General features: G+C 37.7%; 1 protein-coding gene across 1 annotated transcript in view; it reads right to left on the bottom strand.

Annotated features, from left to right (window-relative positions):
* sfswap (splicing factor SWAP) overlaps positions 1-26067 on the bottom strand; it is a 102958-nt gene that overhangs the window by 3887 nt on the left and 73004 nt on the right. The window contains exons 14-17 of the mRNA XM_051092707.1: positions 14456-14769; positions 9168-9314; positions 5430-5594; positions 4612-4684 (exon numbers count right to left, since the gene is read on the bottom strand). Coding sequence (XP_050948664.1) covers positions 4612-4684; positions 5430-5594; positions 9168-9314; positions 14456-14769 — 699 coding nt within the window. The remainder of the gene's footprint in view (positions 1-4611; positions 4685-5429; positions 5595-9167; positions 9315-14455; positions 14770-26067) is intronic.

Below are 26067 nucleotides of genomic sequence, written 5' to 3'. Positions count from 1 at the left end.
ACAATAAAGATGGCTCTGAAGAAATCAAGATGCTCTGCAGTGCCAATTTGTGGTAAAAACAGTCTTTGCATTGCCTTCCTTCTCATCCCAACGTTAAGAAAGAGTGGATTAACTATTTTTAATGAAGCTCCAGAGTGTCAGTAAGAACTCGGTCCTTTGTTCACTTCATTTTACCGTGGATACGTTTACAATTACCCACAAAAACTCCAATCATATTTTCTCTAAAAGTATTTTCTCTTTTGCTGCAAAAGTACCGACCCAGTCTTTGCAAAGTGAACATGCAAAGAAGATCAAACACCCTCAACAAAAAAGGTAAAACAGCGATAAAGTACGATTTTGAAGTTGAGGGAGAACATGAGATGGCAGTTTTTCGACATACCCTAACTGTCATTAACTGGAAAAAACAGAGTTCAGGCAGAGTAAGACAAGATAAGCGTTTGACATTAAAAAGTAATTAAAAATTGCATTATTTTTATAAAAATAATGAAAACTGTTTAGCTAGATAAGACCCTTCTTTCTCGGCTGGGATCGTTTACAACCGCATTTGGGATCGTTTGAATCCACATGGATCCACATCTAAACTGCATTTTGGAAGTTCAAAGTCGGGGCACCATATCAGTCCATTATATGGAGAAAAATGCTGAAATGTTTTCCTCAAAAAACATAATTTCTTTACGACTGAAGAAATAAAGACATGAACATATTGGATGACAAGGGGGTGAGTACATTACCTATGTTTTTTTTTTATGTAAAAAAATCTTGAAAACATTATAAGTGGACCTCAGAGTACAGTACAAAATAAAAACAAAGGCCGTATTTGACTGCTTTAATGACAGAATTTTTATTTTTGGGTGAACTATACCTTTTGGGAAGGTCGTTCTTTCTCATTCTCCAACATTGAGAGCCATAAGGTAAGGTGGAAAGGACACAGCTGTGGTACAGTCTCATTTTATTGTACCTTTACATTTTGTTCACATCAGTTAGTACAAGAAATGCCTTTTCCCCCAGAGCCACAGTGGGGGGTTTTCGGGAACGCAATGCTTTTTGGTTTCTTATCTTGCGCACAACAACAGTAATGTTCTCATAACCTGCCAGGGCACATTTTGCAACCCATAAACGCCTCCTAATCAAACCATCAGTCACCTGCCACGCTTATCACGCCACCCATGCTAAACAGTGGCAAATAAGAAAGGAGCACCAAAATTTTAATCATGGGGAGGACAGCACAAAGCACTAGAAAAGAAAAAGAGACTATTGTGTTCCTCAGGGAGAATCATAAACCAGCCTCCCTTGTTGTTCGTCTGACAGGCAGGATAGAGGGTTCGTAAAATCCCAGGGGAGTAGTGCTAAGATCGAGAACACGCTTCCCCAGCCTTTAATGTTACAGCTTTTTCATTTGCCGGTTGTAAAAAAACCCCGCCAGTCTCTACCGGAGCGCCTCATGAGAGCACTCCTTCCTCTATCAATAGTCTGGATGTGCATGTCAGCGCTGGAACATTCTCCTCTGGAGGATCTGATGTAGTTGCGTGAGGTAGGGCTATGGGCAAAGGATCAAACTGAGCCGAGCTGAAACCTGCTTCCCTACAGCAGGATCTACGGGTGGTCCGTGCGGCCCAGAGCTTTCGGTGCCTGAACGAGAAGGGGGAAATGGGGACAAAGGGACTTCCTCACGCAACCGAAATGCAAGCATGCACAGGCCTGAAGAAGTTTCTGCCGGTAGTTATTTGTCAAGGTGAAACGAAGCTATTGATTCAAGCAGCAGTTGCTGGTTTTAATAAGAGCCAAGTCGTTTTCGCAAGACGTTGCCCCCTGGAAGTCCTGGCCTAGTTTTTAGGTGTCAGAATTGATTTCATGCGCCGGGAGAAAACGGAAGTGAATTAGGTTTCCAAAAGATCTGAAACCATGTCAAGACTGTGCACTTTTTCAGTACAGAGAGGGTGAATAAAAAGACTGTTATCCTGCTGACTTCTCTTTTCGTTGAAGACCAGATGGCTGCAAGCGAAACGCAGTACGGTGTACTTTGTTTATACACTTACAGTACATTTTGCATTTCTCAAGTCCTCTTTTCTGACACAGCTGCTTTTTAAAATACGCATATAGTAGCTAGCTTTCATCTGCTCTGTATAACAATAAGAAAAAGGAAGGTAAGCAAGCACGCTCTGCATTTCATCCTCGCCGCACAAGGCCAGAGATCACAACAGGGCTTGCGGGGACTGACAGCTGCATTGAATCAGCATGCAATAGCGACAAGCTCTCTTTCTCCCATAAACATACACACACCTACATAGCCACCCCTGGCGACAGGGTCATGGAACCAAATCACTGTATTTCTCAGTTTCAGCACGTAAGGCTCAGCAAACACAGACCACCGAGACCGTCTGGCTCTAAATTACATATATTAAAGCCATACTAAGCGTCTAAGGGTCTCATCAGCTCTGCTACACAATTTTGGTCTGTCTTCCCCTTAGGCGTTAAATTAAAACGAAAGGTAGCAAAACTTTTGTGTTTTTTAGCTTATTACAGTGTTTGCAAGGTAGCCCTGTAAGCATTCTGGTTAGAGGTTTCTAAACCCTCAACCTTACAAATCAATTCAATCTGAAACGGCTTAACTTAAAAAATGTAATCAAACCTTTATTTTAAAATATTAGTCCAAGGGGGCATTTGCATAGAACATGTTGCATTAAAACGCAAAGTGCTGCACCAAAGAATGGAAAAGAATGCAGGATATGAAGACATGTTCTTAAATAATTTTAACTTGCGCATTATACCACTTTTACATAGAAAACCCACAAAAAAGTAATGTTTTTCAATGTCCTATATTGTAAAAAGAAAATATTACATTATATATTTATAAATCTCCAGTGTCCTATATAATGAGTGAATAAATAAAATCTAAATAAAACATGCCATGTCTTCACTAATATCTTCATTTGATGACATTTCTCTGCAAATACTGATATATATATAAAATTTATTTACACATTTTAATCAAGTGAAGCCCTAGTTTACATAAAGGTTTGTAGCTATTAGTGTTAATTTCGTTAATAAAAACTATGACTTTCTCCCCCATGACTAAAACGAGACATGGATGAGATGACAAAGTAAAAAAAAGCTATACAAAAATGTCTTTTTTATTTTTGCGGACTCTTTATTTTCGCTAAATATTACCGCAGACTGCTGTACATGCCTCTACTACATAAGCTTTCAAGTGTGTGGTTGCCAGATATTCACTTTTGTTTTGTATCACTTTTCATGATACAAATTGTTGCAAAGCAGCTTCACAGAAAATTAAAGTTTCTACATTACATTTAAGAGTAGTTTATCAAGTGAAAGCCCTATTTTACACAAAAGCATAGTTGCTATTAGTTTTAATTTTGATGAAAAAAATGTTTGTTGGCAAGCTTTTTTTCACCATAACTAAAACGAGATGAAGATGAGATGACAATAAGTCTACTAAAACAATCACTAAACAATAACTGTAACTATATCAACATGCAGTATCGTTGACGATAAAAGACGAGACTGACAAAATAAAATACCAAAATATTATTGCATACTGCTATACATGCCTCTACTACGTGAGCTTTCATGTGTGTGGTTGGCAGATATTCATGTTTATTTGTATAGCGTTTTGCAAAGCAGCTTCACAGAAAATTGAAGTTTCTACATTATATTTGGGAGGTGTTTTATCAAGTGAAAGCCTTGAGTTTACACAAAAGCATAGCTGCTATAAGTGTTAATTTTGTTAACCAAAATTAGGACTAAAACTGTTCATTGACAAACTTTTTTCTCACGACTACAAGATAAGATCAAAAGTTGCCAGACATCCCAAAATTAAAAGGAAACATTTTCCTTTTACTTAATTTTATGCAAAAAAAAAGTTTGTTGACAAGCTTTTTTCCATGACTAAAACGAAACTATGACGACTATATCAACATGCAACATCAATGACAATAAAACATGCAACTAAAATGTATTTAAAAAAATAAAACAATATAAAAATGCCTTTTTATTTTCGACTCCTTATTTTTTCGTGAAATATTACTGCTGTACATGCTTCTACTATGTAAGCGTTCATGTGTGGTTGCCAGATATTCACGTTTATTTGTATAGCGTTTTTCCACGATACAAAACGTTGCAAAGCAGCTTCACAGAAAATTAAAGTTTATACATTATATTTAGGAGCAGTTTATCAAGTGAAAGCCGCAGTTAATTTTGTTAACGAAAACTATGAAGAAAAACGTTTGTTGACAAGTTTTTTTCCTATGACTAAAACGAAAGTTGCCAGATATCCCCAAATCACAGCTTCTCTGTTAAAAGGATACATTTTCTGCCTGGTGTTTTGCTTAATTTTTGCAATCTGGCAACCACGCAATGTTTTATCAATTTAACCAGTATACAGCATGACGAAAATGTTTTTACTGACTAAAATTAGACTAAAATGCTCAGATATTTGGTAAACTAAAACTAGACTAAACAAAAACAGGAAAAGATTTACTACATATGATAACTAAAAAGTACATCTGACACAGGACTAAGACTAAATTAAAAATGGCTGACAAAATTAACACTAGTTGCTATATGGAAGTTAATAATTTTTTAATGACATACCTGAGTGATTTTGCTTTGCACCGAAGAGACAATAGTGGAGGACACTTGCTTGTCTTTCTCCTGAGAGCCATCCCTGGTTAACAAACAAAAAGAAAGCGAGCGTGAGACAGTGACAGACAGACAGAGGTCTGCCAATTGGCACGGTTTGTGAAAAACGCCTTAATACAGTATTCATGACGACTGGTGAGTACGTAGCTACTGCAGTCATCTCAGGCTGAAACTGAGCGACCAGCAGAAGGTCATGAAATATTCACCCAATGCCGGAAGAGACACAACAACTGCACAAATAAAACAAAGTCTAGAGAGAGACACGCACTGGGAGGTAAAGAAAAAGCAGTAAAAACAACTGAAGGCCGAGGGAGTTTAAAACCAACTTTTTGATGAAACTTGACTTGTTGTTTGAAACAGAAAAAAAAAGTCAGTCCCTATCTCCAATAACCTTTTGCATTGTGGTGTTTTCTTAGCTTTTTGAATCAAAACCTTTCTATAATACACAAAAAAAAACTCAATTCATGCATATTATTCCATCAAATTCTGTGCATCTGAAGCTTTCATCCTTTGTTCAACAGGTAATTAGTCGTCAAATCATACCTAAAACCATTTTAACTTCCAAATCAAAAAGCTACTGTGTCTATGTGTCTCACACACAGTGCTCTTGGCAAAGCTTAAATTAATATTGCAACAAAGAGGGAAAAAAATATGCTTGAAATCTATGATTCCGACTGAAGCGGGCTGAGCTTCAGAGGGTGGGCGGCTCCCTCGCGAGGTTCACGCTGAATGATTGTTTAGTAATGGGACCAGAGCGAGATGCGCTTTACCTGGACCTCCCCAGGCTGGAGGCGGGGCTTGTGGCTGGGGAGGGGCTTGCAGAGACTCTGGCCATGGCTCCGCCTCTGTCAGGGGATGCCGAAGGCGAACAGGAGGAACCCTTAAACTGGTGCGATGATTTTGAACCCTTCTTTTTCTTCTTTTCATGAGGTGACCTGAAAAAGAATTATTAAAATGTTATTAAAATAACAGATCAGCTCAAAACAAACACACATATTCTTGTGGCTCTGTGGACAGAGCAGTTCAGTGAGAGTTTCTGTTTGACAGGAGGTAACACTGTGGAGTCTTAAAAACACGAGGGGGCTGGAATAGGCCTTTCGCACATACATAACAGCCACAGCGTGTGTGTCTCTCTCCAGAGAAAAAGCACACAGTCCATATCAAGGGGCCTTTATCTCTCAAGCTGTCCTTTATGAATATTTCATTTGAATACCTTAGGCTTGTCCTTTAGTTGGAAAAATACATTTTTAAAGAAGCACCCAATTTCAGTTAATGGGCACAGTGACCTCTAATTACCTGTGGCACTGTAGCAAAATGACAAGACATGTTTGGAGAGTGGATCAAAGCAGTCCTAGGAGACACAATGAGGTTAAAAACGCACTGCTGCAGACGTGCCAAGAATTCCACCTGAGGCATAAACTATTATGACTAATTGAATCAGTACAGGAAAATAGATCCAAGTTTATCCATAAAAGACAGAAACGCATAAGGCCTCTCGCCTACTATATCTGACTGGCATGATTATCTTGTATCTTATTGGACAGGAGAGCAGTATGGAGTTCAACAGTGAATTTCGCCATTCATTTTCTCAAAAGATATTTAAAAAAAAAACTTTAATAAAATTTCTAAGCCATGAACAAAGCCATTCAGTTCTGAGATGAATCAGAAGAGCAGAAACTTTGATTTGAAGCCAAAATGAAAAAGTGTAAAAAAGGCAAAGGTTTAATGCCATGTACTAAACACCTTTTATGAGGAAAAAAAAAAACTCCTCTTCTCATAAACCATTGTGAATCATATCAATCATAACTGATGTTATTGTAAAATATGTAATATATATTTATTTGTATGTATATTTATTACTTCTATCTATCTGTCTGTAGCTCTATCTATCTGTCTGTCCGTCCATCCATCCATCCATCCATCTATCTATCTATCTATCTATCCATCTATCCATCTATCCATCTATCCATCTATCTATCTATCTATCTATCTATCTGTAGCTCTATCTATCTGTCTGTAGCTCTATCTATCTATCTATCTGTCTGTCTGTCTGTCTGTCTGTAGCTCTATCTATCTATCTATCTATCTATCTATCTATCTGTCTATCTGTCTGTAGCTCTATCTATCTATCTATCTATCTATCTATCTATCTATCTATCTATCTATCTATCTATCTATCTGTCTGTCTGTCAATCTGTCTGTCTGTAGCTCTATCTATCTATCTATCTATCTGTAGCTCTATCTATCTATCTATCTATCTATCTAGATCTATCTGTCTATCTATCTATCTATCTGTCGCTCTATCTAGTTTAAAAATAATAACTACAAATTCTAAAGCATTTTAAAGTATAATATTCAACTGAATATACAAATAAATTATTCATGAATGAACCTCTCTTATTTACAAAGAATTAGGCAATAAAAATTATTTTTTAAAAAATAGGAAGCAGTGACTTATGGTTTTTACAGAAGCATACACCATCGCTTAACCTCAGAGCTTGTGGTTGGTCTGTCTTGAAAGATTTACATATTTTGTTAAGAATATATTTTCCTATGGAGAGAATAAATGATATTTTACTTCCATAACCCGACCGTTATGCTGCATGCAACAGCTGCTGCCTGGTCCAAGACAGGCACTCAGGCACTCAATCTTCCTCTGCTTGCATGTAAGCGAGGTTCTGCATCTGAGACGCTTCTATCATCACTCTGACAAACCAAACCTCACTAAAACCCTGTAAGTGATCCAACCATCCATCTCTCGCTCTCAATTCTTCCCTCGGTTCAAACTAGAAAGGGTCGAGGGTATAACGAAAGATGCTGATTTTTTTTTTCTTTGCAGGAGATGTGTAAAAAGCTTGTTTTTGCTTTCTGCAACCTCCTCAGCAGTAGTATATGCAGAAACGTCTCAGCTAAGCTTTAAAGAGCACTGGAGAGAGTGGGCTGCCCAGATAAAAACCAATGACATAAAAGCCGAGTGAGATCTGAGAAGTCACCATGACCGTCTCTTTCTTTGGTGCTTTAGCACCTTTTAGGTGTCGGTAAGAAAATAATGGGAAGGTAGAGGGAATGAGAGAGAGGGAAGGGTGATGATAGCGGTGTCATGGAGTGGAGTCTCACAGGACTCTTCAATAGAAGGATTACAGTGAATGAAAAGATCATGCTTGGTGCAGACTCTGGGGAAACACCAGGAAAGCACTTTTTACCCACTGTGAACAGCAGCATGCATGCTGACAATCAGCCAGCTTTTCCTTGTGATGATATAGAGCTAGAGGGTTTAAAATGAGGCCTTATCACAGCTGCCGTTAATACAAACACATGTTCTACCCGCTGTCATTATATTTTGAATTCACAGCAGTGTGCCCCTGTAAATCTTTAAATTAAAAAAATACATATATACAATGCCATTCAAAATTGGGGATCAGTAGAATTTTTTAAAAAGAATTCTCCTATGCTCATCAAGGCTGCATTTACTGATCAAAAATACAGAAAAACAGTAATATTGTGAAATATTATTACAGTTTAAAATAATGTTTTTCTATTTTAATATATTTTAAAATATAATTTATTCCTGTGATGCAAAGCTGAAATTTCATCAGCCATTACTCTATTGTCACATGATTCTACAAAATTCATTCTAACATGCTGATTTATACTTTTATTATCAATGTTGGAAACAGTTGTGCTGCTTAATATTTTTTTTATTTTGTAAGCTGTCATTCATTTTTCAGTTTTAGATGAATAAAAAGTTTAAAAGAACAGCATTTACTCAAAATAGAAATCTTTTCTCACAATGTAAGTCTTTGCTTTCACTTTTAATAATTTTAACACATCCTTGCTGAATAAAAGTATTAATTTCTTTAAAAAAAAAAAAAAAGGGAAGAATAAAAATGTACTAAACCTAAACTTTTGAACGGTACTGTATACTGCTACAAAAGGTTTCTATTTTAAATAAATGCTGTTATTTTTAACTTTTTATTTAAAAAAAAAAAAAAAAAAAAACAAAAACATTGACAATAAATCAGCACATCAGAATGATTTCTGAAGGATCATGTGACACTAAAAACTGGAGTAATAATGCTCAAAATTCAGGAATAAATTACATTTTAAAATATATTAGCATAAAAAACAGCTACTTTACATTGAAATAATATTTCACAATATTACCGTTTCATTATTTCTTTTTATTAGTGTTATTCCTATTATACTGTTGTTATTATTGTATAATTGTATTATCCACGTTAAAAACAGTTGTCCTCCTTAATATTTTTGTGAGAACCGTGATACATTTTCTTTTTTTTTCCAGGATTTTTTCATAAAAAGAACAGTATTTGTTTGAAATCAATCTCTTTTGTAACATTATAAATGTTTTTTTAATGTGTCCTTGCTAAAGTATTAATTTCTTACTAAATAAAAGTAGTGTATAAATACATAAAATAAATAAATAAATATATACGAAAAAAACAAGAAAAAAAAAAGTCTCATAAATTGTCAAAAAAGTGCCACCCCACCTTGATCTGGAGCGCTTTCTGCTCAGCGCTGGGTTGCCACCAAGGCGGTAGGTGCTTGGACCGTAGCTCTCCTTCTCTCTCTCCTCACGCTTTCTGTCCGAAGAGCGAGCTCGCCTGTCTCTACGGCTGGGGGAACGAGACTGAGACCTGAGAGAGGAAAGAGAAAAAAAATGATTGAAAGGAAAAAACATGGTCAACTTCTGCTCAAGAAATCAACCCACAGGTTAGTCATCTTGATGCTGTTAAATTAACTGTCAGTTGATGATGGTTCTTTGGTTCTTTGCTCTTTGCTCTCCATTACCTTTTCAAAACCTTTGTGACAGATGGAGAAAATTCTAAAAAAAAAAAAAAGTAACTGAGGAGTTGAGCTCTTGAACACTGAAGAAAGGTTATTACTGTAAACAGAAACTATTACATATAGTAATTACATTTAATTAAAAAAGTTTCGAAAAAATTGAAATGTACTGAAATACACCAGATGATATAAATACAAAGAAATACCAGGACATAAAAAAATTATATATTTAAACACTGTTTTGCTCGTGAGTGAGATTTCATTGTTAATTTTTAATGGTAATTAAACATGCTGCAAGCTATTCGAATTTTTTTTATTATAACAGCTCATAAAATGTCCTGCCAGTATCTGGCATAAATCTCTGAAACACCTGTCACGAGAAATCACATTTTTATCTTTGACAGTTCTAGACTTATGTGCCATAAACAGCAGACATTACTGTAAACATCATGAAGACGACAGTGAAATGTCATGAACCTCAAAAAAATTGGGCAAATCAGTGAGCATTGTTCTCCAGTGCAAGCCTTCTGGGACTGACACTACACCTGAGTGTATCTCAGATGGCGAATCATAAATGTCAAAAGTGTCGGTGGTTACAATTTACAGCTGTAAATGAAGGAGCAATAGACATTTATAGCAGATTTTCTTGACAGCAAGTACTGCAGTCTACTGCGATGCAGTGAAATTGACAAATAAAATTCGGAGAAAAAAGCAAACCCCTTGTTTCTATTTCCCCCTAACATTTTATAAAATATCAATTCGGTTTCATTTTAATACGAATTATGAATATAATTCATTACAGGGCATGGCCACATCATAATTTAACATTCAATAACGATACAAAACGAGCCTCATTGAACGCTGGAAAATGCTTGTGCTGTTGCCGAACACATCGACTAACAAAAAGGATGGGCTGTTATAAAGAGTTGTGCGTAGGTTGAAATGTAATCATACGTGTATATACCCACACAGAAGGATAATGTGAATTGAAATAAATATCTCGTACACACGCACACATTTCAAACAAATAAAGCAATAAAAATGTGGGGGTCAGGAACAGGCAAAGAGAGAGACGGAGAGATATATTTAAACAGACAGGAGAAAGAAAGAAAAACAGATATTAAATCTAATCATTAATAATCTACTGCAGGGGTGTCAAAGATATTATTTGATGAAGAGGAAAGTATTTCTTCCCCAGCATAATACATTTGCATCCATTTATTATAATTGTGTCCAGTGTGAATTTCTTTTTTATTATTTTTCTGCTAGACTGAACAGATATACTCATTAAGGATAAATGTGCAGCTGGTTCCTGGTATTGTTGACATGCAGGCCGGAGACGAGAGATGTCAGGTGTCAGGAGGCAGCAAATAACAATGAGTGAGTAGCTTTAAATACTGACACCGGTATTATTATTAGCGGTAGCAAAAATTAAAGGCGAAGCACTGGTCATGTTTGATGTCAGAATGGGGAGCTTTATAATTACTTCTGGCCCTGGGATTACTATTTCAAAGTCCATGCTCACTGTCTGAGTCACCGACTGAGATATGGGCTTGTTATTAATGAAGGCTATAATAAAAAACAACAGGCTCAGGTTAGTGGCGAAGTCTGATTTATAGGCCTACCACTTACTAATGCTGCATATATATAAAAGTTGTCTACTCAAATTAGTAATTTTCTTGTTTCCTTGCAGCAGCGACTGTATGATTTTAAGAACCATCTTTTTACTCTGAGGACAATTGAGGGACTCAATTGCAACTATTAAAAAAAGATTCAAACATTCAGTGATGCTCTAGAAGGAAACACAATGCATTTCTAGCCGGGGGTGAAAACTTTTGAACAGGATGATGTCGTCTAAATTTTTCTTATTTTGCAGAAATATCATTTTTTTCCCATTTAGTACTGCCCTTCGGAAGCAACAAAAGATACTTCAGTTTCCCTGAAGACAAATTAAATACAATTTACCTTGATCTTCAAATTCCAAAAGTTTTCACCCCCAGCTCCTAATGCATTGTGGAGCATGTTGGGAGAAAAAGACTCTTATGTTCACCTTCACATCCAACTACAAAACACCTGCATTGCTTACAATACATTGCCATCGCTACAGCTCCTCGTCATCATACTGCTCAGAAAATTAAAACAGCTTGATAACTGAACAGCCAATGTGCTCTTTAAGTCAAGTCAAAGTTAAGTCAAAACAAGTTTGAATTGAGTTTAAACCTAAAAACACTCTCTTTAAAAACCTGCTTCCTAGTATTTGAAAGCTTGGCTTGCACTTTAGCTCTTTACCTCAATATCTGCAAAACTAAATGACACAAACAGTTTATTAAATTCCTCTTAAATTCAAAATCAGCTCACAAAGAATGGCAATTACTGGGGAAGAGTACAAAAGGTGACAGTTGAACACTTTAACACTCATTTCCTCTACTGGAGTGGCGATACTCAGACACACTTGACCAGGACTCGGTCCAAACAGGAGCTGACCTGCTGTAAAACAAGCAGTCTAAAGGCCCACAGCCGCTCGACAGCAATCAGGGAACAAGGTCAAAAGCACGAGGTCACGTGTGTGGCTTGAAAAACGTACGAGTCTGTGTCTGCTAATGACACGTTGTGGAAGGAGATAACACACGGGGTGAGTGTGGACAAAGGTGCTGTGGCACTCCAGACACTCATTATCTCAGGTCATCTGAGGACTAATGGCAAAGGGCAATGCTAGGAGGCCATGAAGGGGCTGTACCCGATGAGAAATTAACTCTGAGCTGAGACGATCTGGATTAGACGAAGATGGGATTGTCATCCTAATGCAGACGCTGCAGTCTGCGCAGCAGTGCAAAGTCTATGAAGTAAGCGGATGAACTGCAGTTCAATAACAGAGGAATAAGAAAACCACCAGGGAAAGAAAGATTTCTCATATAGCTCTTAGCTGGAGAACATGGCTAAAGCCAAGACGATATCTACAGAGCCCCACAGGGGCTCAGCCAAACTAGATTAGTAGTCTAAGAAGAGCTTCTGCCCAAAACTCATCTCAATCTTTCTCTTGCACAGACACGAGATTTATTCTACAAAATATATTTATATATACACATAGAGGAAGAGGGAGAGAGGCCATTCCTTATCTCGTTTTAGAGGAAGTGCATTTACTCCTTACGATATTTCTAGCAAGTTCATCTGAGTCATTGCCACACTTTTTGCCCTTGTTTGGCAAGTTTGCATGGAAATATAACCAAGGAAAAGAGCGAGCGACTGTGAAAGATGTAGAGAGAGAGCAAGAAGAAAGCGAGGCCTTTTACACACTGTAAGTGATTTAAATGCTGGGGCCGAAATGATTTAATCTCCAGAAATTATATTACGGCGTGTCAGGACGGGCGTGATGAGGGGACTGTAATTACTGCAACTTCAGCAGCAGATAATGACAAATCGGCCTTGATTTCCAATAAAGAGGACGGAAAAAAAATGAGGGCGGCGGAGGGGTGAACAAAAGTTTAGAGGTGGGGTATTGCATCCTTGCCTCAAGTTTCTGGGAATAAAACTTTTCCCACATCTATTTATTGATTACAGATGCAGGAAAAAGAATGTGAAACCTTTGATTTACTATTGATTTCTGCACACGCTGGTCAGTTTTTGTTCTTCAAGTCAAAGTCACTCCTGGGTCATTCCGTGCCAACTCAACCAGAGGTCCCTGTCTCAAATCTTTGACTTTGTCATTATTTAAAAAAAAAAAAAAAAACGATCAACATGTTTAGTAGTGAAAGCTAAAATATTAAATGTCACAGATGCACATTTACTGAGTAATCCACTATTTTGTAGATAGTGGTCAAAATTTGGGGGGGAATTCACTTGAGATTCAGTGCTGAATTACCTGAGGTTTAAAAATGACTTCATATTATTTTACACAGAGACTAGATTGTCTGTTAGTAAAATCTATTGACTTCAGCAATCTTTGTTGCATTATATGCCACTGGTGACCACTGGAAAATTTTCAAGTTTTTTCTCCAGCGTTTGCATGGGCGTAAGTCAAGAAGTATTAGAGATATCTTAATGCCCTTTTAGATTTTGGATCTTCACAAACTTTCATTTTGGCATCTATATGGTTCGGTTCCTGAGATGTTCCAATCTCAATATGGCCCCTGGAGCAAATACTTAAATAAGCTGATGGTTTTTTCTTTTAAAGATGAAGGTCATTATACTTTCATCATCATACACGTATATCTTCAGAAAAAATTCTGACCAAAATTTGGCTGATTGGACACGGAATGACCCTCCTAAATTCTTCCAGATTTTCCTATCTGAAATCTAAGCTGCAATTACAGGAATCATTTGGTGCACACTGAGACCCAATTTGAAGAGTTCACCCAAAAATGAAAATGCTATTACCATTTTCCAACCCTTGTATTCTTCCAAACCATTATGACTTTTGATAAGACTCTTGAAAAATGTCAGCATTTTTTTTTTTGCATGTAATGAAGGTCAATGCTTGATTATTAACATTCTTCAAAATACCTTCTTTTGCGCAGAAGAAGAAAGGCTAAGAACAAGATGGGGATGAGTAAATTAGAAACTTTTTGGGTGAACTGTCCACCCTGCTCTAAATGTTTACACTGTGTGTTCAATAAAACCGTCTCACTGTTTGCGTTTTATTTATTTAAGCAGATGTAAAGTTATGACTTGGTTGAAGATCAGATCATATTTTACAGCCAGTTTTTACAGAAATTCAAAATTAACCCAAGGGTCCAAATGTATTTCAAACTTTGAGAAGTGAAATTTCCAAATGATTAATTCCAACTTTTAAGCCCTAAAACCACATTTTACATTTAACTTAAAAGGCAACTTAGATTAACACATTTTGGATGGATAAAAAGGCGGAAAAGGCAGTTTAAAACCATAATTACGTTTCATTAAATGTAGCCCTAGGTACATGCCATTAGCAATTAACAAGCTCTTTTCAACAGTTCAAATCGTTCCTGGAAATATGTTACAACTCCCAAGCCGGTACCTGGATCTCCTGAAGGTGCGGTAGGCACTGGGCAAAGAGTGCTTGGTTTTGGATTTGGATCTGGAGCGTGAGCGGGACCTGGAGCGAGACCTTCTCTTGTGTTTCTTCTTCCTCTTGTCCCGTTCCCGATCCCGATCCCTATCCCGATCCCTTTCAGGCCCACGGGAGGAAGATGAGGAGGAAGTAATGGTCACGTGAGAAGCAGGGGCGTTTGCACTCCTTGTTAGTGCGCTTTCCAAGGGCTGGTAGTCAAAGCCTGGTATACGAGACGCGTGTTGAGGGATGCCGCTCATGGGAAGGGTGGACACCAATGGCTGTAGAGACACAACAAAGGAAGAGGAATTAGACACACGAGACTTAAAGCGCAACTCAGACGGACATATGAAAGGGAACTGGCATTTTAATGAGCAAAATCTAATCAGCTGCTTTCTCAGGATACATACGAGATGAAAGGTGGTCCCAGTGGCTTTTTAAATTTGTGCATCTGCCCCAATCAATAGAGCCACAACTGGCTTTGAGCGGTTTTGGGGACTGTATCCAATTTAGAACGGTTTTTGCCATCAGTGTATGTCTCGATGTGAAAGGAACCAATGCTGCTATATATGTGGACGGCTCCCCAGAGCAGTGTCTGTGTCTGCTTTATCCCCGGTCCTAATAGCTCTTCTTCACTCCTTCTTCACTCCTTCAACCCCGCTAATTAAAAATACTGGTTGTTTCGCAGCATAATATGGGTCTGGCAGAAACATAATTGGCCGTTCTCTTCTGTCGTAATCACTTCAATATGTGTCTGTCTGGTTAAATGAGATCCCCTCTGCTGTTGGATTCACATCAGAAATGGAATTTCATCAATCAATGCTGCAGCTCACGCCGTCGAAACCACATCTGCGGGTCTCGGTTCATCACACACGAGGAAATAAAAAGTCTATTTTATCTTGAGGCAGAAAAGGAGACGGACTCAATAAAGTCAGGCTTGAAATCTAAGGGCTACAGGTCATATAATACAGCTCTGGAGAGCTTAAACCGAACCAGGACGCAATATCATCCTGAAGTATTTTTAAACGTGTCCCAATTAATCTAGAAATAGTCTTCTATCGCTATCTACCCCGGGAACATCTCTTATGTAAAAGATAGTGCGGCTCAGGGCAAGAGGGTGTTGGAGTAGGTGCTGTAGATAAGAAAGTGCATTCAATTTGATAACTCTAGCAGGAGTTACATAATGGGACGCAGGGTTGGGTTTGATTTCAGGGGCTCTGGGTTGACATTTGGCTAGATAAACCCCAAAAGAGAGCGTTGCATGAGTGTCCAGTCTCTCACTTCTGTTTTCGAGAGATAGGGACAAAGTGCCCTCTGAAATATCAAGCCCATGTGAATATTTTTTACATTTTCTGTTGCTTACTGGTCAAAGTCAAATGAGGACAGTCTCAAGTCTCTATGCTGTTTTGGTGACTAGATATGGCTTGGGTGACTACAACATTTGTGGGATTTTTCTGCAGTTTTGTCATCTAACATTCTTCTAATTTCTTAAAAAACTGATGATGATATGAGCACAATCTTCATAGGACTAACTGTGCAGGACGACTTAAAAAGTTAATACGTAGGGTTAGGGGTTTGTCAAAATCCATAACCCAAGATATGCCAATAGTGATGCCTTCCCTTTTAAGTAGTGCTAAGTACACACTCACAGAGAAGAGCTGAGAATGCCAGGTCAGCAAAGTTATAGAGCTTAGTCATTGCACATGTTAATAAGGAGAAAGACTTCCTCCGAATCCCCACAGTATAAAAACCGGCCGCTGTTCCGCTACTGGAACTCTATTAAGAAGTGAGAGAGTGAGGAAGATTGAGTGCTAGAGAAAGCTAAGAGACAAACGGCAAGGTCTAACCTTTTATTTCTTTTGCAAATGTTTTCATTTGGTCTTTCACACACAAACATGGCACAAATTGCAAACTGAAGACTGTATTTGTCATCTATTGATCTATACTGAGTTTGAACACTGAGTTTGTTCAGCCTCAGACTGTGACTAAAAGAAAATCAGCCTGAGTAAAGAAACAGTCTCTGAGTGGTAGTTCGCTCTGACAGCTTAAGGGGTTAATCACAGACTTGCTCAGTAAAGACACTGGGGAATATGAGTGCAAAATGGGCATGTCTCCTCTTTTAGAATTATATTAGCTGTTAATGGGTTAAACTGTACCACTTACAAGTTTCGCCCAAATAAGAGCAATTTAGAGCATCTAATTTGCTCTCATCAAGTCGCATTAAATATATAAATAAATAATCAAACTAATTGTACAAGATACTTATTGAAATGCTGTAAAAAGATAATAACTATGATTATTATGATTATTATTAGATCATTCACATCTTCCCGAAAGGGAGAAAAAAATAAAACTATAAAGTTACTTTGATAATAAAAGCAATATTTTTTAATTAAACAAACGGCAATGGTGTGTGGCGGTGTTCTGAAATGAGAAGGCAAAGTCCTCAAAGCCTTTTTTTTTTTTTTTTTTTTTTTTTTAAATCAAATGTAAATTAATGACCCAGTCACATTTTCTTGGTTAAATAAACATACACTATTAGAAAAAAATCTGTTTTATAATTTCACATTAAGAATGTAATCAATTTTCTATTTAATAAAGCCAAAATGGATCTCATCAAGTTAGTTTTTTTAAGCAATTTACATTTATTCCAAAATAACAACTTAATGCATTAACAATTCAATATATTTGATTTGTGAACTTATGTCCAGCTATTGTTTTTCAAAGTTAACTTTTAAATACTCTTGAATTTTTCAGATCATCAGTCATCAAAGCTCTGGAAATAATGGTCAAATTTCACCAAGCTGATTACTCACTGATTACTTAGTTACTTGCTGATTACTGAAAACTCAGATCATGTTTTAAAGCCATTTTAAGTCTTATTTTGACATAACAGAGTGGTTAAATTTTAGTGTGTGAGTTGTTTGTTTACTTGTTTAAATTAGTCTTCCCATTATGTTGTTCATTCAGAGTGATTCACAAACGCGGAATGCGAACAAACACAAGAGGTTGGATTTATCGCATTAACCAATCACAGCCGTACATAACCAGTCATATCCAATCACACTGCGATTAAGGCATCGCCTCTTCTCATGTGACTTTCCCCCCATTCATTCTCAATTATCCGTGCATTTTAGGGGGTCTGTTAAAATTCAGTGGAGGCGAGAGAAACACAGACTCCCGCTGTAACTTTACCTGCTGGTGGCACTGTTGGACAATGTTTTTTTAGAAAAATGAGAGATTTATACACGTTTTTACGTTATATTTTGTAGGGCTTCCTCCTAATAGTCGACTAACCATTATTCAATGAGAAGAGGCTTGGTCGACCAAATCTGTATTAGTTGCAGGAAAAAAAAAAAAAAAAAAAAAAAAAATCCCACAGGAAGTGGCGAAGTCACGCAGTCTGTAAAGGACAAATCGTTAACAGCTGGTCTATGTGGTAATATATTACATCAGGCAGGACATCCAAACACTCACCTATCATTCGTCGACCTCAAATATGGCTTATCATCTAAAATATGCAAGTAGTAAAAACTTTACACGGCCGCTAAATCTAACGTTAACCTAGAAAAATGTGCGCTATTCAAGTGTCTGTGCCGAGTGTGCAAACTAAACCGTAGCATGCTTACTACATAACATATGGACACGCCAGTGCAGTCACTTGCTCTTCAAATATAATTTTTGGTCATACAGATAGAAGTATTACATCTTTTGATTCTGTAAATCATTTGATTCTCTACATTTATTTGTGCACACTCAGAATAACAACGAAACGTTGTGCTTTTGTAAAATAATTAAAGCAAACAGAATGCACTTTCTGCCGTCTCTGTGAACTTCAAAACTCCATGTATACTTGTCTTACAAACATGAAACATGTTTCTATAGAGAGTGAAATTTCTACTTTTATTTAAATTAGAAAAAAAAAAACATTGTCAGATTATGTAAACTGTATGAAACATGCATCAGGCACATCACTACTGCGGAGATTATAAGTCAGTGTCGCCGACTTCATTTCTTCAGCCAAAAAAACAAAAACAAAGAAAGCAGTTCTTTATCAATATATTATTAAAATTTTAATGCAGTCTCCTTGCCGTTTTTCCCTGAAACATTTGTAATTATTATATTTGCCAGTGCGTTGTGGCAAGTTTTTTTCCCGCTTATTAGGGTATGTAGGCAATTAAATGCTTGTTATTATGATTTATATGCTTTTATGGCTTATGGAACAACTGCTAATTACACAGAAAAATCTTTAGTCGAAAGCAGCCCTAATATTTTGTCCTTTGTAATATTTTCTCATCCAGTATTTTGAGGAGGCACTGCCTCCCTTGCCTCTTTGGAGACACACACTAGGACAACAAGAGCCAATGACACACATTCGTGACAAGTAAAGAAGTGATACCTAGAACAGCAGAAGACCAAATGTATGAAGTCATTAAAACCCGGTGCTAAATTCATCTGCTCTGTCTGCAGCGAGAAGTGCGCAGCATATTTAATCCATCTGTTCTTCATACTTGCAGAGAAAAACAAACGTAAGTGGGCTAAATTGCTGCTATTTAGTTCACATTCTCTGGAGACACTGCCAGAAACTGAAGTTTTTACCACAGTAGTTTTGTTTTTTTTTTTAAACCATCTCCGCTGGATCGAAAGTGTTTGGACTGACAGCTTAGAGGAAAAGTCATAGAGGAAGTGCCTCAGGTGGAAGTGTGCAATTACAGCCAGAAGCCTTTTCCTTGTATATATTTTTCACAGTAAATACACACTCCGGGTCACAAAGGGCGGGAAAGCATCATCAGAGGCGAGTCAGCAGATCCGTCTTCCTCAGCTTTTGACACAATCACCTCAATCTCGTCAGATTTTCCCCAAACATTGACTGCACAAGGAAGATTCAGTGTGTTATGAGAGCCATTTAAATGCATGAGTAGCAGCACAGCTTTCTGGTTAGTCGATGCTCTCTCTCTCTCCTATAGCCAGGAAAAAGTACAGACCCCCTTTTTCATTCAAATAATGACACCTAGAATGAGTCTCTTTGATCTTTGCCACAGTTTACTTTGCTCTTCTGGGATTCCTTGGATACTGAGGCACAGCTACTCTGGCACAGACAACAAGTTGACACTCAGCGTTACGCTAATTAGCCTGGGCTTCCATAAACTAACCATTATTTATGATTCTCTTTAGCTTTTCTAAACGAAAGGCTATTGTTTCTCTAATTCTGCAGGAGCATCTGGAGTTTAGAACAATCGTTCCAAAGGTACTTCAGGGAAGCAGGAGTTGAATTTATTTACGATTTCTCTCCACACACAATATGTCACATCAAATGGGAGTCTAAAAAGCTATTATCTTGGTAATTACAGAGGAATGGACTTCATATTTACTTCACAAATTTTCTTTGCCACAAGAAAAATGTCTACCCCTATAAATACAAATTCAACACCACACATTTGATCTTCAAATCATGGTAGAGAAAGTCTGAAGCATTTTCACACTAAAAGGAGCACTGGAGTGGTGTTGGGGACCACAGGGAAGCTTTAATCTCACCCGACATTCGTAAGGAACATTAGGACACTTTCCTCCCACAGGATCTCTGATTGAGGCCGGCTAACGATGAAGGGATTTTAGAGATTCTGAGAGCCGTGTGCAATCTCACTACTCTGTAGACACGGTCTGGTACCTGCCAAATCACTTTGGCGTCTACTGGACAGTGAAATGCAAAACTAAGTAAGTGCTGTGGAGTGAAGAATGATTTGTTGATTTCTGAGAGTTGGAACGGGAGAGGAGTAGTACACAACTGAAAGGAAGTAGTAAAGCCTTTGCATCATGCTGGATGGTAAGCGAGGGATTATGGGGAAAAGAATTGACTGAGAGGCTAATATAAAGTAAATTCCCTTAAAGTCCATTCAAACAATGCAAGCTGGTCACATTTTTTCAATCATTTGAGTGAAGCAGCATGTCCTGTTTTTAATAACAGTGCTACATTAAAATGACTTGAACCGTTTTGATGAACTGGATTTATTATAGATTGTGCTCTAACCTTCAACACTGTCTGTTTTAACAAAAAGCACACAAAGAAAGACATTTTCTTGTGTCTTTTGAACATAACGTGAAAATATTCACAATGCAGGGTGGAAAAAGTATGTGAACATCTAGACAAAGGACTACTTGGGTATCCTTGAGTTCAACCACCTCACATGAACCAAACTTCAAGCAAAAGAGTGCTGAAACCATCTCAGATTGAGAACTGCTGAAAGGGCTGTGTTGTTCATCAGTCCTTGGTAAGACAAATTGTCTTTCCAAAACAACACTTGCAAGTTTGCAAAAGGACACCAGGATGTTCCACCGCTCTACTGTGCAAAATAATAACAGATAACAGATAAAACCCAAGCTGAGTTGGTTGAGGGGACAAAAAACATTATACTGGGATTTGGGTTGCTTTTATGCCTCAGGGTCTAAAAAGCTTGCTATCATCAATGGAAAAAAATGAATTCCCAAGTTTATCAGGATATGTTGTAAGAGAATTACAAGTTATGAAATGTAAGAGTTTGCATTTTTTCCACCCTGCACTGTAGTGTTTTCAATAAAGACATGAAAATGTGTATTTCTTATAGCAGGCTATGTCTATTAAATTTAAATCATGCAGAAATTCAGATAAATGTGAAGGGTGCACATACTTTTGGTAACTCTTTAGTATAGGCGCCAATTCTCACTATTAACTAGTTGCTTATTAGCATGCCTATTATTAACATATTGGCTGTTTATTAGTACATATTCTGCATGACCATATTCTTCATCCCCCATACTTCACCAACTATTAATGATCAGCAAATTAGGAGTTTGTTGAGGTCATAGTTAATGGTTTGTTAATAGTGAGAATTCCCATCAAATAGGCATACGGAACATCTGCGATTCAAACAGAAATGGCTGTAGTTCAACAAGTCAAGATGGCTGAATTCAGCCGTCTCTTTTGGTCAGTACTGTTGGATGAGCAGTGAACATTAATCAAGGAAACAATTAATAATCGAAAAACTGGCTGGTCATTGTGAACAATCCATAAATGTTTCAATGCTGCTGGAGCTCTCATGTTCAGAGGGGTAGACATACTGCTTTTAACTCAAAATAATGAGCTTCTTTTTCTGTAGTATGCCAATATGATGAATGGACATCTGTCAAAAGCTGCTTGGCAAAGTAACAGCAACACAAGGGGTTCTGATGTTCTGGAAGGTTCCCACCAGGGAAGTGAACTATGAAAGAAACACTGATTATTTAACTGTCAGGCAATCATGAAGGGAACTATTATAACAAAGGCTTAGCTGAATAGCAAATTTGCTAGAAAAAACGGTGACCTGCCGACTTGTTGCGATTCAAAAACTGTAAAGTGCAATTGCGTGAAATTACATGGAAGAAAACAACATAATCAGCCATTCTTAAACGAGTCAACTAAACCAACACAAAAAAAATAGCTTTTAAAGGAATAGTTAATGATAATAATTCTAACTATTCATTATTTCGTCCATTACGTTGCTTCAAACAAGTATGACTTGACATGAAGATATTTGAATGTTTAAACTCTTTTTGTCTATACATTTGAATTCAATGGGGTTTTAAATGGGTGAGAGATACCATATTTTGATACCACATTAAAAAACAAATATTGTCTATGAACAATTTAAAATTACTTTGTGTGCATTAAACTGCTTAAGTGCAATAAATTGCGAAAAATAACTCAGTTCAGTATTTTTGTGTTCTATAGAAATAATACCACGCTGGTTTGGAACAACATGAGGGAGTAAATTATGTTTTGTATTGTTTTTCTTTAAACAAACCCACCCCATCTGCCACTGGTCAAAAAACCCCAAAAGAAACAATTAGCCACACCCCAAACTCACACCATTGGTTGACTCACTGTTGCCGTGTTGAGCTGGTTGGGATTCTCAAACAAACAAAGCTATGTTTTGAAAACACCACAGACACACAGTGTTCATCACACAGTGATGAAATCAGCCTATGGGTTGCTTGCAGTTTTTTTTTTAAAGGGGGAAAAAAAGGAAAATAATTCATGAATTTTTAAGCCAAATGATGTACGCCCTACACAATTTGCACTTGTCAAAAAAGCAGAGTGTTCAACCACAGCTGCAGAAATCTCTATCCCAGCCATGACAGACATGAAATGCTTCGCTGACACCGCCAATCCCTGCATTCTCATTTAACACGGACAGAAAGGAAGTGCAACGGCACCGAGTCTCACCTCCGCACCCCTGCTTTTGTCACTAATCAGGAGCGCGTTCCCTCCTGAGTGCTGACTGTCTTGTTAAAGCAGTACCTGCTGGAAACACCTCTCCCACGAGGGCTTCTTTTTAAAAGAGCAGCTCGGATACAAAGAGCCCAATCAATTAAATGGTAAATCACACATCAGAGGAAAGAGAAGCACCACAGCCCTGGGGCAGGAGTGTGTGCAACTGGGAGTGTGAACACACTCAGATACACAGACACACACTAAGGGCACATCAAACAATTCCCGGCAGCCTCACTTCCAGGGTAAAAACTATCACACACGGAAGACAGTGAAAATGTGACACTAGGGAGACCTTAGTCTTAGTGTCAGATGTCTGCTGCCCTTATACTCACTGTCTGATAAATACTGCTTAAATGGCGGAAAGTGCTTTCTAGACCTGGCAAGCTCTAATCTGATTGGCTGACTTGGCAAGAGCTGTAACGGCACACAAGGGTTTTTTCTTTTTTTGCCCAAAAAAGTCATGTTAACAAGGTGTCTGGCTGCTACAACAACACTTTTGAGGGTGAATTTTGCAGAAGTTTGCCAGGTAAGTGGAGTCCAATCATTTAAAAGTACTAACAGGATTTTTTAAAGATGAACACACTCATAAATAGAACGTAAAACATGTTGCTGGTTGTTCTAAACATTTAAATAAACTAAACTAAAGGGGACATATCATGAAAATCAGATTTATGTCATGTTTAAGTGCTATAATCAGGTTCCCGGTGCATCTACCCACTCAGAAAATGTGAAAAGGACAATCTATTAACTTTGTTTTGGTAAGCCTTTCTCTGCAAGCATGTGAAAAAACGAGCAGCTCAAATTTTGCTCCCTTACTATAATTATTATATTATCTTATTATTATATTACCGCCCTTTAACCTGCACGTTTCCACCCACTGTACCATTATTTTGTATTCGCAAATGACAACAATGTACCAGTTCTAATGTCATGGCAAAAGTTCAAGCAAAGCTTGCTAACAGTTCAGACGAGCACAGATCACTATTTAGAGTCCCAGCCTCAGAGGGGATGACAGCAGTGGGTTTATTAATTTATTTACTGTATATTACAGTGCTTTCAACATAAACTTGTGTGTATTTGACAATTTAAGCACAATAAGACATGAAAGAGTACATTGATAGCTGCTTTCTGTGTGCATACTTCGATGTGTGCACTCAGAAAACCATATATCAGAAGCTTAAACTGATATGGCTTTAAAATGCATGATTTCAGCAAGATAGACATGTTAACCAAAACCAAACAGATGTTTTTTGCATCTGAGGTACGAGCTGTAAAGGCACAACCCTATTCTGGAAAAGGGGCGGTGAGCAGCAGCTCATTTGCATTTGCAAGATACATGCACGAAAACAGCGAGCGTGTTTCTTCTTCTACTCAAAATATGCATTTTTAAAATTATATAAAAAATGATCTCTGAGGTATTTTGAGTTGAAACTTCACAGACACATTCTGGGGACACCTGAGATTTATATTACATATTTTCAAAGGGGGCATAATAGCTCCCCTTTAAAAATGACTGACATATTCTATATTTCTTCACATCACCAACACCAGGTGGGAAACCTTTGCTCTATTAGAAACTACAAAGTCACACCGAGCACACAACCTGCTCTTTAAAATGAAAATAAAATAAACTGGAATCTTACAATAAAGATGGACAGGAAATACAAGAATAAGGGAGGTGGGAACTGGCCTGGTTTCTATTTCAGATCTGCAGTGGCTTCTGAGTATTGTTCTTTCTTAAACTGGGACAATTTGCGGTTGACTCAAACAATGCGCACAGTCCTAAGTGAAAACACTAAATCAAAAGCCAAGGTCAACAAGGTGGCCGTATTGTTGCATCTAATATCCTTCTCGGCAATGAGAACGGCAATGATCAGGCATCCAGTAAACTATTCCTGTGTGTTCCACTTAATAATGAAAGGTCAATAATAAGAAACAGGATTACACTAAAAGCCATGGCAATAAAACAGTCAACATAAAACTGATGACACAAGGGTCGCTGGAAAGTCGGCAGTCCACTGTGAACAATTTACGGTGCATTCGTCAAACGAAAGATGGCAGAACGACCAGCTGGCACAAAGATTTTCTCCAGGCCGGAACATTTCCTAATTAATCCGAATACACTCAAGGTGAAATATATGGCTTTAATGATTACACGCCGCCTGTTTATTTAGCACCCAGAATAATTCTCGACAACATACTGAGTGAAAGCCTGAGACGCATCTAAATTTTCCCGGCCGGTGAGCCAGGAAGAATGAAAACGCCAAAAATATGCCATTTTGAAGACTGCACAGCCAACATACAGTATTTCAGATAAACATACAAAAGCATTGACAAATCCAAACACAAATGCAGTCATTCAAATCTTGCTGTCAGAGCTGTAAAAGCTCTGTGTTAAAATGCCAGCACACCAGGGACTGAGGCAACCTCTCCTAACCTCTCTTTGACATCATCTGCACAAACATGCTTTGAGCCCTGTGATAAAACATACAAGAATGGCAGAGGGAAAAAGCAAGAGAGGCAGAAGGGGAGTAAAAATGCTAAAAAAGCAGTAGACCACCACTATTAAACGAACATTTCATATAAAAATGGGCATTTACGCATGACATTCCAAAGCTGTATGACTTTCTGTCTTCAGCGAAATACAAAAAAAGATACCAGAATGCCTGAGCTGCTTCATACAATGCAAGTGGATGGGGACCAAAAGACAAAAAAAGGACCACAAAATTATCGTAAAAGCAGTATACACGACTCTTGTGCTATATTCTGAGTCTGAAGTATTTGTACGAAGAACAGATGGAAATTTAAGTTGTTATTCACTGAAATCTTACTTTAAAAAACAGCAGCTGTACTGCACTCTTAAAGGGGACATCAGACGCTAAATTCACTTCGCATCTTAGCAGTGTGCACACAACCACCCAACAATGATAAAAATCCATTCACTATTTTTTTTAATCCCCAAAACCCAAAAAACCTTAACAGTCTCAACTGACCCTTCGCAAAAACCTACCCTCCTTTAGTTACTGTTGCTACGTCTGACAAACAATGCTGCTCCCACACTACACATCATGTTCTCACATCGCGTAACGAAGAGGAAACTTGACAACATGCCAATAGACAAGACAGAACAGGTTACTTCTGGTATGAAACAAGGTCTCAGCTTTAAAATGTCATTTGTAAGAAATTCCAACAATAAATACCGTTTTGTGGCTTTTTAAAGTTTCGTGACAGATCGCTGTATTGCCTTGTTGACGTGAACCGATCGTCTTTTCTTCTTTACTTAAAGCATGAA

This window comes from Labeo rohita, chromosome 21 (genome assembly GCF_022985175.1).
Source record: "Labeo rohita strain BAU-BD-2019 chromosome 21, IGBB_LRoh.1.0, whole genome shotgun sequence".
Classification (NCBI taxonomy): Eukaryota; Metazoa; Chordata; class Actinopteri; order Cypriniformes; family Cyprinidae; genus Labeo; species Labeo rohita.
Note: the sequence above shows the minus strand (reverse complement) of the source record. Positions and strands in the feature narration are given on the sequence as shown.